The 16,710-nt window shown below is 34.9% G+C and overlaps 1 protein-coding gene across 1 annotated transcript in view; it reads left to right on the forward strand.

Moving 5' to 3' along the window:
- The window catches only part of LOC150090705 (protein disulfide-isomerase A4-like), a 133,802-nt gene that overhangs the window by 97,292 nt on the left and 19,800 nt on the right, over window positions 1–16,710 (forward strand). Inside the window, exons 8-9 of the mRNA XM_090369889.1 lie at window positions 2,295–2,448; window positions 6,134–6,373. Of these exons, the coding sequence (XP_090226015.1) occupies window positions 2,295–2,448; window positions 6,134–6,373 (394 nt within the window). The remainder of the gene's footprint in view (window positions 1–2,294; window positions 2,449–6,133; window positions 6,374–16,710) is intronic.

Raw genomic sequence — 16,710 nt, forward strand, 5'->3', positions numbered from 1 at the left:
TGATTGAGGTGTATAAGGCCTTGAATGGGTTCAGCACGCTGAATTCTGATGGGATCCTTCCACTTGTTCAGATTACGAACCTAAGGGGGCATAAATTCAAATTAAGAAAGGACAGATGTAGAATAGATGTGTGGAAATTTGCCTTTAGCCAGTGGGTGGTTAATTGCTGGAACAAACTTCCATCTGTTGTTGTGGAAGTTGATAGGTTGAATAAATTTAAGGAGGAACTGGACAGGCATTTGGAGGGAATGGTGTGTTTTTTTTTTTTTTTTGGCTGATGCTGCGTAAGCTCATACATTTGCTTTCTTGCATCACATGCCACTACTACTATATATGTGTGTGTGTGTGTGTGTGTGTGGGTGTGTTTTCTCTTTTTAACGGTGTTTGGACATAAGTATTATTGTGCATGCAAATCTGGTAATCAAGTTAGTCCAACAAGGTTATCTTAATTCAGCATGGCCTATACATATTAATTTTAAGAAGTATATTACTATATGATAATGAATTTTTCATTACACTTTACTGATGAATTTTCATTACCTTCAGCTAAAATTATATTAAAACTAATGGTTATGTTTATGTCAATACTAATTTTAAATAACAATACATTTACGTATATTATAATATAGAATATTACGTATATTACGTATAAATTACATATATAAAATTACGTATAAATTACATATATAAAATTACGTATATTACGTATAAATTACATATATTAAATTACGTATATTATAATATAGAATATATGTAAATGTATTGTTATTTAAAATTAGTATTGACATAAACATAACCATTAGTTTTAATATAATTTTAGCTGAAGGTAATGAAAATTCATCAGTAAAGTGTAATGAAAAATTCATTATCATATAGTAATATACTTCTTAAAATTAATATGTATAGGCCATGCTGAATTAAGATAACCTTGTTGGGCTAACTTGATTACCAGATTTGTATGCAAAATAATACTTATGTCCAAACACCATTAAAAAGAGAAAAAAACACACATATATACAGGCACGTATAATGTCCAATTGGCATACTTACAATGGCATTAACGTTGCACTAAAGTATTCATTAAACTATATGCTAAAATCCAACCGATTATGCATATTAATAATAATATATATATATATAGGGTTGAATTAATAAGTCAGTTAAGTGTGAAGATGGAAGTGTAAATTACACAAAATGCCCAAAACATGGGAAAAGGATAGCAGAAATATGAGAAATTGTAGGTTTGGAAAAGAACGTGAATATCCTATTTGTTTTAATGAATTAAGTAAAATTATAGGTTGAATTGTAAAGCCAGTTAGAGAGGAGTGACTAGTAAAGTAAAAATGATTAAATCAAAATGATTAAATTAATAAAAGCAATAGTAGCAAGCATCAGATATGGGTGGGCAAATTTGGCTATAGGTTGAAAAAAGTATTAGAGCAAATGTGCAATTAAATCTGATGTTAGCAAAAGTAAATATTGAATATTCAATATTCCTAGTAAATATTCCTAGACAAAATCACATCTCTGTTGGGATTACTCTGACTTTTAGTATCTCTCTCTCTCTCTCTCTCTCCTCTCTCTCTCTCTCTCTCTCTCTCTCCTCTCTCTCTCTCTCTCTCTCTCTCTCTCTCTCTCTCTCTCTCTCTCTCTCTCTCGGTGTAAAGCACATCACAAATATTGCTTCCTCTGCATCTGAAAAACTGGGTTTTCTTTTTCACTCTGTGTTACTTTTCTCCTAAACAGCTACTTTCTCTGTACAAAAATGACTCATCCTTAAGTCTCTGCACACTCTGTCTCATAGATATTCTTTTTCTGCTGCATTCCTTTTCTGTAGATACTTCCATGGGCACAGTCCTTCTGAATTGGTATCTCTAATTCCCTCACTCTCTTCCAAGCCATTGAAACCACTTGCTACAACCAATCAGCATCCATTTACTATCCAATTTATCCCTTCAACTTCTGTTTTCTGGTACAACTTTCCCTTCACATGTATTTCCTGAAAATTACAATCCCCAGAAATTCAAGTTTGATGTATCTTCTGTCTTCTCAATCTTGAAATCGTTCATAGTACTAATTGCTATAGGTTCTTATAACTTTTGTGTTTGAGGCTTTCAAAAAAAGTGTGTGTGTGTGGGGGGGGAGTTTAGTGGATTTTGGAAATAATTATGGATTGTAGAACACGATTCACAAATTAAATGTTTCTGAAACCATTTTTTTTTTTCCCCTCTTTAAAAAAATCAGTATTTATTATAAAAGTATTAAAATACTTATTTTATGAAATTTGAATATAGGTTGATGGAGTAGCCAGTGAAATTCAACAGTTTTTTGATGAAAATTCACTTCCTCTTGTTGGACAGAGAACACGTTCTAACATTTGGAGGTATCAGAACAAACCTTTAGTTGTGGTTTATTATGATGTTGATTTTGGATTTGATCATAGAGTTCGTAAGTAAATTGAATTTTTTTTCATTATTTATTATTTTATATGCTTAAGACATTGAGTGTAGATTTTAGTATGCAGTTATCTTTTAGCTTTTTAAAGAACAATCTAAAGTTGCCAATAATCTAAAGATTGTTGCAGAGCATATTTTGAATGAAATTCCTTACCTCAAGCACTATATGACCAAAATTATTTTGACACTTACAGGTAATACAGGTAGCCCTCGGTTTACGATGCGGTTCCATTCCTGAAGGAACCATTGTAAAAAAAAAAATCAGTGTAAAGTGAACCTAATTATATAGTAAATTAATGAGTTACATTCCAGGCCCCTCTCAAAATTTATATAAGTAATATAATGTTATTATATTTAAAGCTCTGAAATGAATGCTATGAATGTAAAAACAGGCATTTTACGATTATAAATCAATTAAATGTAATACAGTATAAAATAACCAAACTAAATTTAATTAAATAAAAAAAATAATTTTGTATATTTACTTTGATATGTTCAAAGCCCAGCCTGAAAGTTTTTGTAAGTGCCACTGTAGGGTCCTTGCATTGATCTTTTTTGACAGTGGCGTAATGCAGAGATTTTACTTCTGATGAAGTCCCTGGTTGAGGATCTCCCTTTTTTTGAAAAAAATCATGCAGTGTTGACTGTTGGGACTTCCTCTTTCTTTCTTTGAGAAACTCAGACTAAAGGCCAGTGGATACAATTATGTTCCTTTTCAGTTTCGCACTTTACTCCCAGTCATGGTCAATCTCACAGAGTTCATCAGTGAGGATTGCCATGGCTGAAAGGATATGCTATAGATCATTTGTATTCATAGATTTTAGAGGAGGCTCTTCATCTTTTTCTTTCTCCTCCTCCTTCTGTTCACTTACTTATTTAGCCAATTTTTCCAAGTCTTCATTGGAAAGCTGCTGTCCATGGCTATTCAACAGCTCTGTTACATCTTCAGCTGTAACCTTGTCCAACCTCGCCTCTTGCACCAGCCTGCTAATGTCTTCACTAATGTTCTCACTGGCTCTAATCCTGTGAAATTGCATAAATTCTGGGAGAAATTTGTGCCAGGCTCCATTCAAACAGTTCACTGACACTTTCTCCCAAGCTGCATTGATGTTATTATTGCCCTTCAAAATGTCAAATGAGTGCCAATAATCCTTGATAGTTTTGGCTGACCTGTCCAAAACTCTCTACCATTTCCATGAAGATTTGGTGGAGGTAATAGGCTTTAATGGTGCTATTACCTCTTGGTCAATTGGTTGCAAAACTGAGGTGATGCTTGGTGGCATGTAAACAACATTGACGTTCAGAGATGTTCTGACTTCAGCAAGGTTTGCAGGATGGCCAGGGGCATTGTCCAAGAGAAGAATAACTGTGGCTAGTAGCTCATTCTCTTGACAAAAACCTGTTGACAAGACCGAGCATTTCCTGCTTGGTCTCATCAATGTTAAAAATGAAACAATGGCTTGAAACCCTGCAGAAAATGTTGCAGCTGCCTTGACATCTGCACTTGCCACCTTGCCAACTTCAAGATTTAAATCACATGAACTATCCCTTGCTACCTAAAAATGTCTTATATCCATCTTTTTTTCTTAAGATCTTCAAAAATTGACTTTGTATTATCAGTAATAACAGCTTGAATCAACAGAGTGTTTTTTTTGATTTGTCATCCATCCACAATGACAATTTCTCCATTTTTTTTCTAAAAGTTTACTTCTGCTCTAACTCACTTGCATCACGCTTACTGTCATAGCATGTTGCATTGACTGTTTTATTTTATCTGCATTTTTAATTATGGTAGTCAGTCGATGGAGGCAGTTTAATACTTCTACACACATAGGATGTTTCTGACCTCCTTCCATTCTAAGAATTACCTCCATTGTTCTTTCCAATGTGATAAATGTGTGTGACTTTTTAACGACATTTTCATATTCACTTGGCTTTACTGGACTTCTCTTACTAAACATGGTGGCTGTTCTTATTTTATTAATTTAATCAATTTTTAATTAAAACTCACAAATTGACACTGTAAAATAGTGGCCCAACAGTAGTAAACCAACAAGCAAATAGTGTTTCTCTCCTTATCTCTGACCACCTCATCCTTGGTTGGCTTAGATGGTAGATGGCTCTTATCTCTCTTTGGCTGTGCTGTTTCTTTACATCATATCTGGTATTTATAGTGGCACATTTTTGAAAATTTTTTAGTTTTTTGATATTTTTGGCCTTCTGATTTCAAAACCGTCGTGATCAACACTCACAAACTTCCAGTTTGTGAGTGTTGATCATGATCAGAATTTGCCTCCATTTCCTCCTGTAAAACAGCTTCCAGAACTAGTTTGGGAGAAGGCTGTTTTGGCCACAACCTAATCGAATACCCCATTTCATCTTCTGTTATGTGTTCACTGAGGTTGAGATCCAGGTTCTGAGTCACTCAAAGTTTTTAATTACTATCCACAAATCAGTCCTGTTTGATGTGAGTATCAAACAGGACTGATTTGTGCACAGGGCCCATTTCTTGCCATATAATGTAGATAGAACATGCAAACGATATGAAGATAGGAGAATGGTTAATGATCAGCAGTAAGAAGCACTCCTACAGATGACTTAGTATTAGCCACACAGTGCAAGGCAGTCAAGCTTTTGCTGCACCAGCCAAAAAAAAAATTAATAATAATAAAAGTGTAATAAATACAAGTAGCTCTTGTTTTGTGCTGGTCCAATTTATGCTGATTCGCAATAGCGCCGATCACTAACCACAATGTCATTTTTATTTATTTATTTTTGCATTTTTTTTTTTTTTTTTTTTTTTTGCAATTTTTTTATAAATTGAAAGTTTAAAATCATCAGACAAAATTTATCGGCATCATGCTGTGCTATGTATCATGCACTGTTCATGTGATTTAGGACAATCTGAGCCAATCAGCAATTAGTGCATTCGCATCAGAGACGAGAAAGATTCCTGCCCTCAAAGTAACCACTTGTGGATGTGAGTGGTAAAGGTCCATGCTGTGAAGCATTCAGTTGGTTGTTGTTTATGCTATTTACACGTTGGAAATTTATTAAGCTAACATTTTTTTATTAATTGTGCTATTAATAAATTAAATAATAATAGTGATAGCTGTGTGCAGTTTTTTCCAATCGTGTTATAAAGTTTTTAATTTAATAGAATAAAGACATGCCATATCTGGTAAAAGTAGTTAATTGAATCCTAGTGCAATATTCGGAGGATAGAATCTGATGAAAGCCGCCCTAATGTGTGTAGGGCTATGAATATGCCTCCATTGACTATTACTACAACTATGAAGAATGCTAAAAAAATAAAACATTTGATGCAAAGTAGTAGGCAAAATTTTTGGTGCCTGAAACCCAACCCTCTGATTTCCAATTGACTCCATTATACAAAGGGTTCCATTTGCGCCTTTCCCCCCAGGAACCTAACCCCGACGTAAATCAAGGGCTACCTGTATATCCAAAATAACAATAAAAATATAAAGAGAGATAAAACAAAAAATAATTTAATAAGGTGAAGTATTTTTAAATTTAGTTTTCTGTTCTGTTATTAAATTATTGAATGACTAACCGTCCTTAAAAACTGCATATTAACATCCATTTTTTTTTTTAAATTTATATTGTTGAGTTAAGCTATTTTAACAATCTTACCACTCTTCCCATCTTGTTTTTAGAAACACAGTTGATAAGGGAAGAAGTACTCAAGGTGGCAAAAGACTTTAAAAAAAAAATAGTGTTTGCAATATCTAGGGAAGATGAATTTCTAAACGAATTGACTGACCTGCAGTTAGATGACAGCAGTGAAGATGTAAATGTGGGTTATTTTGAAACTGCTAATGTTCGTTACCGAATGGAGCCCGAGGAAGATTTTTCTGCTGATGTACTGAGAGAATTTGTTGAAAATGTTCAATCAGGTAAGATAACCTAATATTAATTGAATGTATATATGTGTAATCATTATTTACAAGGTACATGCAAAAGGTTCCTGGAAATATGACTTTAATAATTACATTCCAATAATAAAAGATGTTTTTGAGGACTATGCTCAGATATAATGTTACAAGGCATATCACTTAACAGCATTTTTCATGGTTAAGCTCTATTGATAATGCAATACAGGCATGGAAAACTGATTAATGACATTTGATAGTTTCATAGTTTCATGAAAGGCTATGCTGTTAAGCAAGTGCATTATTTTCTTTTAACTGCAAATTAGAAATAAAATTTTTATTAATTTATCCTAATCTAACTGGACATAGAAATTTTGTTAAGATTAGTCAGGTTCAGGTAAGTAAGAAACCAAGGTAAGGGACTGGAAATGAGCCTTTTACTGCTACTGACAATTTTGCAGTAGATATCATGTAACTGGTTGTGTGATGTAGGCTGACATCAGCTCTCATTGGTTTTCACTAATTATCACCAACAGCTGGATATCTCTCATTTTAGTTACATGTTCAAAAAGATCATGATACACATTGTCAAGAAGCTATACTCTTGCCTGAATTGTAGGTGGCGGGGGGACTCATTGAGTGACTTTGAATATTTTCAAACTTGTACCAGATTAATATTAAGCAAAAATAACAATTAAAAAAAGCCAATATCTTAGGATGCTAAGTATGGATAACCATAAAAGTTATTAGTAAAAGGACTCACTGTTTCTTCTGTTTGAGAATCTGTAGTTATAATGAGAGGAAAAGAAATGTGTTGTACTTTAACATCCAACAGAAATAACAATAATAAAATCTGAATTGAATAAATTCTCTACTGCTCATACCTTTCCCTGTGCCAAAAAGTGGCTATCCAATTCCACTTTTAACTTTACCATACTCTTTTCCTTGGCTGCTGTTGCAGGCGATTTGTACGATTAACAACATGCTATTGAAAGTAAGTGTCATGAGATCCAGCCCTCTTGTTACTCTCCAAAATTTTGTATTTGTATTCTGGTTTTCTCTTCTGCCAGTATATATACTTCCTTTGTTTATTTTACTTTACTTGTTCCTTCTGGGCCTTATATACTTCAGTCTACACTGGCATGTTATTTATAACTGGCTACTGAATGAACTTTTTTTTCCCTTCCTTTCAGTTTTTAGCAAGAAAATATTGAGTTCATGTTGTCGCTGTACATCATCAGAACATGCGATGCCTAGCTGCCGTTTTTGATTAGTGAAAGCCCACATCACATGACAATTTGTATGAGATCTCTAGCAAAAGTGTTGCATTCGGTATTTTTGTTAGGCCAAGAAAATGGATAGATTAATAAAATGTTTATATCCAATTTGTAGTTAAAAGAAGACAATGCACTTGCTTTGTCTTTGATAGTTTCACAAGACTTTGTTTTTGAAACTGCCAATTGCCACTGATCACAGTTTTCTGTGTTTAGTCATGCCATCCTTGGAGCCAATCATACCATGTATAAATGCTGGTGAGTGTGTCTTACATTGTTTTATCTAAGCACAGTTCTCAAAGTCTCCCTGTGTAATCCTCAGTTATCTGTATAAATGCATTCCTGCACACACACACGAAAGGTGATAAATGTTGTCTGCAGACTGGCATTTCTGGATATCCACAAATGATCTCCTTATAGCTTGCAGGATGTCTTATATTTGGTGAAAGTGCTTTCCCACATGAGATTTTCATTTTTGGATTAAAAAAAATAAAAATCAAGACTTGTGTTGGGGAAATATCATAAATGCTGGAGTATTCTCAGTTCCACCAGTCCAGAAAGTTTCCAACACTAGAAGTCATGTGACATTATGCATCATCACATAACACAATCAGTGGAAGATGCTTGAATGAAATACTGATGTTTTCAATGCAGTGCTGGTCACGGATGCTATTTTAGTAACACATGGTATTGTGTGGGCTGGCATAATGCAGTATGATACTGCAATTATACTCAGTAATCAGAATAACATTGACTTGAGTGTCAGTTTGAAAAGGCAGTGCACCATGCTACACATCAACACTAGATATCATTATATCCTTGCATGTGACCTTGGTTTTGATTTATAATTGTTGCTTACATGTTGTAAACATTCTGTAGGTCATTTTCCCACTGTATTTCTTTCCACAAATCTTGCTATCATAAAAAGTGTTTGCACAGACAAAACTGGGATTGCTGTCTGCACAGTACATGAACAGTTTCAAGTTGATCTTTCATTGTGTATATATATTATTCTACCTTTTCTAGAGCTTTCATATGAAATGATTTAAATTTGAATGATAGGTTCCCTTGTGTGTGTGTGAGGGAATTAAATGAGGAAAAAGGAGCCAAAATGAATGCATACTAACATAAATGTGCTGGTTAGAGAGCATTGGCTATCTTTTACATGGAAAAAAAAGTTCTGAAGTGGGTAGTGCCCTTATACAAGGGTGGTTTTCAAAACGTTTGTAGAATGACCTAGATTCAGGCAGTCCTGAAAGCTTATTATATAGGAGCTATCATTTAATAGTCATTGTTTAATTAAATGGTATAAAAATACATACACAGTGATTATAAATAATTTTCCACTTTTAAAAATTAATAACTTGAAATAATAAGTTGTATCAAAAAAATTACCAAAAATTATTACCAAAAAATTATCTCATATACTGATTACCAAAAAATTATTTTTTTTTTGGTAATCAGTATGTGAGATTTTTTTTTTTTTTTAAACAATAGGAAAATTTAGTTTGAAATTTTATTACTGGTGTGTACAAAATAATTATTTCTAAAAATAACACAAAGTAAATTTTTTGCCAATTCTCACATGACAATCAAATCTCTGTGTCCAATAAGCAATCAAAATTGCATTAGGTTCTCCACAGCTGCCTTCAAAATTTTGGATGGAATGTTCACTACCTCCCAACAGCTTGTATCTGTCATATTTGAAAGAGTTGAACAGAAATTTCTGTCAGCACAATGTTTTGGATATCTCCACAACCACAAATCTGCTGGAGTAAGTTTAGGCAACCTTTCCTGCCACAGATGTGGAAAATAGTAGTAGTAGTGGCATGTGATGCAAGAAAGCAAGTGTATGAGCTTATGCATCATCAGCCAAAAAAAAAAAAACCTGATAATTTGCTCTTCCATGAAAGTGTCTCATAAGAGCTGTTATGAGAAATCTTCTCATAACAGCTCTTATGAGACATTATTGTCAATGTGAGGTGTAGCATTATCCTGCAATAAATTCATGTTTCCATGGAAACTATGTTCATTAATCTCTGGGATAATTTTGATATTTAGTAGGTATGATATCGTATGCATGTCCTAAAATGCTTTCGATTGTTAATGGTTTCAAAGAAAGGAGACCAACAATAGCATGTGTACTGTAAATTCACACCATACTATAACCTTTAATGGGTGGAGTGATTCCTCAGTGTGTATGTGAAGGTTTCTCTAGGCCAAATTTGACAATTTGCCCTTATCACAGAACCAAACCAAGATGAAAATGCTCTTCCTCTGTCTGTAGGATGTCAAATAACCATTCTGGATGCTGCACAACCTTGTCAGTCATCCACTAGGTGAAATTGCAATGAGTTTGATAGTCTTGTGGTTCCACTTGATGTAAATGTTTGATTTTATAGGGAAGCAGGTGGTGGCTTATTTTTAAGGCTTTACATGTCATGTCCTAGAGAATACGTTACACAAGATGTATGGCAAGCACTAGAAATGATTTAATCACTCTTGTTGCACCTCATCAGTCCTTTGAATCACTTCTTTTATTCTAGTGGACAACCACTTCTTGGTTTAGGAGTTAGGCTGCCTTCAAAATGCCTTACAATATTTGATATGATTTTCTCAAACAAGGCCGCCTTGAATAATTTGTCCGTCTTCATTACAACAATGGCAATAGTGTTACTGTAGCTCTAAGGGCTGTGGTAACATTATTGCCATTCTTGTAAAAAAATTTTAATTAAAAATACTCTATCCTTAGGAAACATTTTAGAAATGAATTGGACTGTACTTGGTTACTTAAGTTAGAGCTAAGTCTTTAGGCTTTTTATCTTGATGAAGAAGATTAGGACCATGACAAGCAAACACCCAAATTTTTCACTCCCAGAGTTATTCCTTTTTAATTACAGACACAAAAGCTAATTTGTTTATTAGAGTGACTAAATCACTTAGATTTCTGCTGGCCAGATTTCAAACTAATTTTTATTATTATTTTTTTATTGTCAAAATAACCACACACATACTGATTACAATGCAAAAAAAAAAAAAAAAAACTACTTTTTGATATGACTTATAATTTTAAAGTTATTAATTTTTAAAAGTGGAGAAAAGACTTTAATCACACTACATAGGTTATCATTACTATTAACATTTTGGCCATACAGTAGTTGCTTCAGCACTGGCCCTAGTTCTAGGATATAATGTTGCACATGGAAGACTGCTACACAAATTGGAGCAGTGTGACATTGGAGGCAAATTGCTGCTATGGATAAAGGGGTGGTTGAGGGGGAGAAGACAGAGAGTGGTAATTAATGGACACTGCTCATCGTGGACTAATGTTATTAGTGGAGTCCCTCAGGGCTCAGTGTTGGGTCCATTATTGTTTTCTGTATTTATAAAGGATATTGATGATGGTATATCAAGCTTAATGTCCAAGTTTGCAGATGATACAAAGGTTGGCAGGGTTGTCAAGGACACTACTGACACTATGCTGCTGCAACAGGATCTGGAAAGGTTGAGCAGATGGGCTGAGAGGTGGCAAATGAAGTTTAACATTGACAAATGTAAAGTACTACACATGGGAAACAGCAACCCCAGAGCAACGTATCAACTCTGTGGTACTACACTGACAGTGGTAGAGAATGAAAGGGAATTGGGGGTGGTTGTGCAGGCAGATATGAAGTTCTCTGAGCAGTGCAGACGTGCTGCAAGAGTAGCTCATGGAGTATTGTCAATGATATACAGGAATTTTTCCAGCAGGGATAAGGAGGTGATTATTCCATTGTATAAGGCAATGGTCAGGCCACACCTAGAGTACTGTATACAGGTCTGGAGGCCTCATTTCAAGAAGGATGTAGAGCTGCTGGAACGAGTACAGAGAAGGGCAACAAGATTAGTGAATGGAACAAAGGGGTGCTCTTACGAAGAAAGGCTTAAGTTTTGCAAATTACAGTGTCTGGAGACTAGGCACCAGCGAGGTGATCTGATAGAGGTGTATAAAGCCTTGAATGGTTTAAGCATGCTCAATGCTGATGGGATTCTTCCTCTAGCTCAGAAAAATCACCTGAGAGGGCATAAATTCAAATTGAGGAAAGACAGATGTAGGATAGACGTGCGGAAATTTGCCTTTAGCCAGCGGGTGGTTGGTTGGTGGAACAGACTCCCATCCCTTGTGGTGGAGGTTGATAGCCTAAATAAGTTTAAGGCTCAGCTGGACAGGTATTTTGAATGAACAGAGGGGTGAAGTGGAAGTGGGTTTTTTTTTTTTTTTGGCTGATGCTGCATAAGCTTGCTTTCTTGCATCAAATGCCTCTACTAATGCTAATGCTAATAATTCTTTCTTGTACTCTAAAATTACACTTAATTCACACACCTTAATTACACACACACGCATGTGCACACGTGAGGTGTCTTGTGACTGTTATAACTTCAGGTGATTGCTTAGATTAGGGATTCTCAAATCTTTTTGATACGGCAACCCTCCCCCCTGAAATGTTGTTGTTATTTGGTTTTTAGGAGCATTAGCAACTAAGGCCATATTGCTCCGGGGATATGCGGTGGTCATTCCCTGACCTTCCCGCACCATCCCCCTTGAAATGCTAAATGAATTTGTGCAAACCCCACCTTTCCCTCCGTGAGTAAACTAGTGATTACATTGAGGTTAAAACTGGACGATAGATAAATATCCCAATAACTTTAATAGCTAATATTTATTGGAAATAAGCAAAAATATTAAATTGGGAATTGTGTAGTGAGAAAAATAAATATGCTTAAATGAACAAACATCAAATAAAACTTCATTAATCTTAGATTTTTTACCATGACTACACCTGTTGAAACTATGATAAAAATAGAAACAAAACATAATGAAGCAGGTGTTAGTAACTAACCTCTCTGAGATTTAACCCACCCTTATTTTTACATGAATGAAGATGATTTTTTATACATTACACATTCAGCTATCTAGCTTTGTCCCCTCTCCCAAGATCTTGTGAGCCTTCCCCAAGAGTTGTGCCCCACAGTTTGAGAAATGCTGGCTTAGGCCATTCTGAGTTAAAAATATATAAATATGGGTCCGATTCTCAGTGGTTGTGAAACTATAGGTATTTGAAACAACCATCCATGCATGTGGGTTCAGCAGGCATGGGTGTTTATATATCAACCAGGACACCAGTTGCACATGAGCTAGCAAATAGGTCATGCTGTGTCTTAACAAAGTAACTGTGAATGTGCCATTTATGTTTTCTTGCTAAGAATATGCAGATGTGCATTTTGTGTACAGGTTTTTCAGTGGTCATGCTGTTGCTGTTCAGAAATATCAGCAATGATTCTCACAGTGAAAAATCCCAAATTTATTAGTATTTATTAATATTCACCAAGTTCTGTGAGCAAGTACATAAATTGTATAATGTAATCATTTTCCAATTTGCTCATTGTGATACGTTATTTTCCTATACTTTCCTATACTAAACTCTTTTAAAGTTTGAGTTACATTTCAATTACCCATAGTCCAGCCACTGAGAATCAGACCCATACTGATATAATGTTTTTCACTCGGAATGACATCAGGAATCACCCCCTGAAGTTATGAGATAAAGTTGTGGAAACCCTGTGTGTGTGTGGGGTGTGCACACACAAAGTTGTTTCCACAACTGTGAGGATTTTGGTAGGCCATGTCTCTTGAAAATATCCAAATAGAGGAATCAGAACTATGTGCGGTTATCAATTATTTACATTTGAAGAATGCAGATACTTGATAAGGTGCAGCGGAAGTCCTTATTTATATGCTGGCAACACCAGAGGATTCTGCTACAATATATGCCACTGTGGTCAGCAAAAGTGGTAGGCAAATTTTACCAGTGGAAAACAGTCATGTGAAAATTAGGGCCGTTCAGCTTGCCTGCCAATATCTGTTAATTCAGAAACAGCTACAGTAGTGGAAGAAATGCTATGGAAACTTGTCAGGCAACTGTTTAACGACAGAAAGCTTACTGCTTGAAGACTTCAGGATACCTTTTGGAGAGATTTAGGTATAACCCCGAGGAGTTTCTTTCATTACTATGAATGAGTACACTACTTTGTTCCTGAATCCAAATGCCAAAGCATGGCCTGAAAATGTACATAATGTCCAGCCTTCGATAAATTCCTTTTGTTGATCCAGAGGTAAGGTGAAGGCCTCTATTTTTTTTTTTTTTTTTTTTTTTTTTTTTGGATTTTAGGGAGTAGTGCTTGTTGATTCCTTGAGCTAGTTACAGGCCAGCATTATGTATAATTCGAGGGTTTATGTCAAACAACATTAACTACAAAATGATTTTGTAGTAAACATTTTTGTAATCAACCAAGAAAAAGTCATTTGGCATTTTTTTGGTTTACTATGTGCTTATGGCCAAAGCTAACTTATAAAGTACTAGAGAGATACAGCTGTGTGACATGATATGCATTGTTATTTGTATAAAGTAAAACTAAAGTTTTCTCAAAACAAAAATGCAATAACCCTGGCTATTTTCTTGATTGGTTTCTGTTTTTTAAGATTTGCCCCAAATAAACGGCTGCCTCGATTAACTGGTGGCCCAAATAACCGGAATCCACTGTATTACTAATCACCCTGAATTAAGAAATTTTTATAAATGCTGGCACTCATGAGTTTAATTTACTGAGTCAAAATGATATGATCCAGATGGACCAGTTATACAACAAAAGTGCACAGGATCAAATAAGAGAAAAAATTCCATTCAGGTGAAGAGATGCTACTGAATTACTGAGGTACAATTACTTTTCCATGGTATAATAGATATGCAGAAAATTTCTACAAGCTGTTCTTCAATTATTGCATGACCATAAAAGTAGAAAACCATGCTGTGGGTATTAATTGATTGCAGAGCATCTTTGAAATATGGTAAAATAATAGTAAGCCTCCACGTCCTTTGCTGTACTAGTATAAAGGGAAATCAAAGTTTGTATTAGGAGAAGCTTAAATTTATCTGTAATGCCACTGTATTGCTATAAGTTCCCTTGATATATATTACAAATGGAAGACTGCTTCTGTGTGGTGTAGTATATCAAGGATATCAAGATATGATGCTGCATACATTACCAAGTTTAGGAATTAGGTCAGAGCACCTAATTAACAAACTAATTTTGCATTATCCATGTGGTAAAAAGAGTGGTTCATTTCAAATATTAATTCATGGATGATAATCGCATAATTTCATTTCCAAATCATGTTAAATAGTAATTAAATCTACATATGAGTGGTTGTGGACATAGAATTTTAAAATTGAATTTAAGAAGCTTTAAAACTAGAAAAGATTGAATAATAAGAGTGTCTACATCTTTTAATCTCTATGAGGCTGTTTGTGTTGCAGTATACCAATTCATCTCATGATGCTGCGTGAATTTGCACTACAGTGAGCTTTTATGGGGGGGGGGGGAGTTTTTCACAAATTGACAATTTTGATGAATATGTGATAAGTAACTGCCCATCTTCTGGTAAGAGATATGGTATAGTATATTGGATAAGAGCCACTAATACTACTTAAAAGGAGGTTGTTGTTATTTGGTTTTTAGGAGCATTAGCAACTAAGGCCATATTGCTCCAGGGATATGCGGTGGTCATTCCCTGACCTTTTCCGCATCTTCCATATTTGGTGGCTCACGGGCTCAAACCCCGGTCTAATCAAGTTTTTAGTTTTAGCTATTAGTTTTTTTTTTTTGAAAACTTTTTTTTTACAAGCGTGAAGGGTTTTTTTTTTTTTTTTTTTTTTTTTAATGAAAACCCCAAACATGAAAGGTATCAAAACCTATAGTACTTAGACCATGCATGGGTTGAAGGAGAAGTATCGGGGGAAGGGGGATGCCAGAAACTTTGCTCTAGAGACTAAACATGGGTTTCACCACTTCAAGCCTCCAGTAAGCAAAGTGGTGGTATTTCACCGGTTGATGAAAGTCATCTACTACCTGAAGCTGATAGCTATCTAAATCTCAAATTTTCACCCTGAGCAATTTGTACTGCAGTCCATGACCATCAACATCTGGCCCAAATGACAGAATAGTTCTCATTTGCAAGGGCTGCATTATAATTTTCATGCATATGAATTTCTTTCAGAACTAGAATTCATCATCTAAAACAATTGCAGTGAACAAAAATAAAACATGGTATATAGAAGCATGAGATGAATAGCAACCATAGTAATGTAGACAATTTATTTGTTCATGATGCAAACAAAGTCCACAAAAGATGACAAGGTTATTCTGACCTCTGTCAATATCTGACGGCAAGAGATAATAGCTAAGGTTTGCTGAATTTTTAATGCTAAATGCAACCAATAAGGGATTGAAAACCACTAGTCAGAGCTGTTGCTGTGATAGTATCTAGTGTCAAGTAAATGGTGCTTTTCAATTGCATTGGATGGGTGGTTTCCCTTAAGACCTAACTCTTATTTTCTTATTACCATGTACCAGAATAAACTGCAGTTTTTTTCTGTAATCATTAATTATAGCATAGATAAAAGTATATTCCTTTGCATTCTTGAGAGAGATTAGCTGATCTCTGGTATCTTTACTTGTATATTTGAACCATCCTTGTACAGTATGTTGCTGACTTCCTCACAACCTCCTCTGTTACCACATACACTCAGTATCAGAAAAAATTGCTCCCCTCCCCCAAAAGTAAACTGTTTTATCAAATATTTGACATACAAATTGAAGTTAAAGGGAAGAAATGAGGTACAACAGAAGCTTATTTTTAACCAGCATACATTAGTACACAGTATGGCAGGAATTTAATTCATCATGCATATTGGCAATAAGTCAAAATGGTGCCTGATATCTTCTTGAGGAATATTCCTCCGTGTCTGGGTAACCTTTCTCTTAAAAACTACTGTCGTTTGGCATGGTTGAAACATGGCTCATGGTTGGAACAAGTTAAATTGCTGTTCCATCATACCCCAGAAATGCTGAATAGGAGATGTTGTAGGGGAAACTGTCAGAAAACATTATAGTGCTAGGCTTATCCTGTTAGAATGAAGGGTTACATACTTTCATCATGTTGGAAAAATGATAAAAGGCCACAGTTTTAAATGTAATGTTAACCTGCAA

Source organism: Mastigoproctus giganteus, chromosome 1 (genome assembly GCF_048544385.1).
Source record: "Mastigoproctus giganteus isolate SK-2022 chromosome 1, ASM4854438v1, whole genome shotgun sequence".
Lineage (NCBI taxonomy): Eukaryota > Metazoa > Arthropoda > Arachnida > Uropygi > Thelyphonidae > Mastigoproctus > Mastigoproctus giganteus.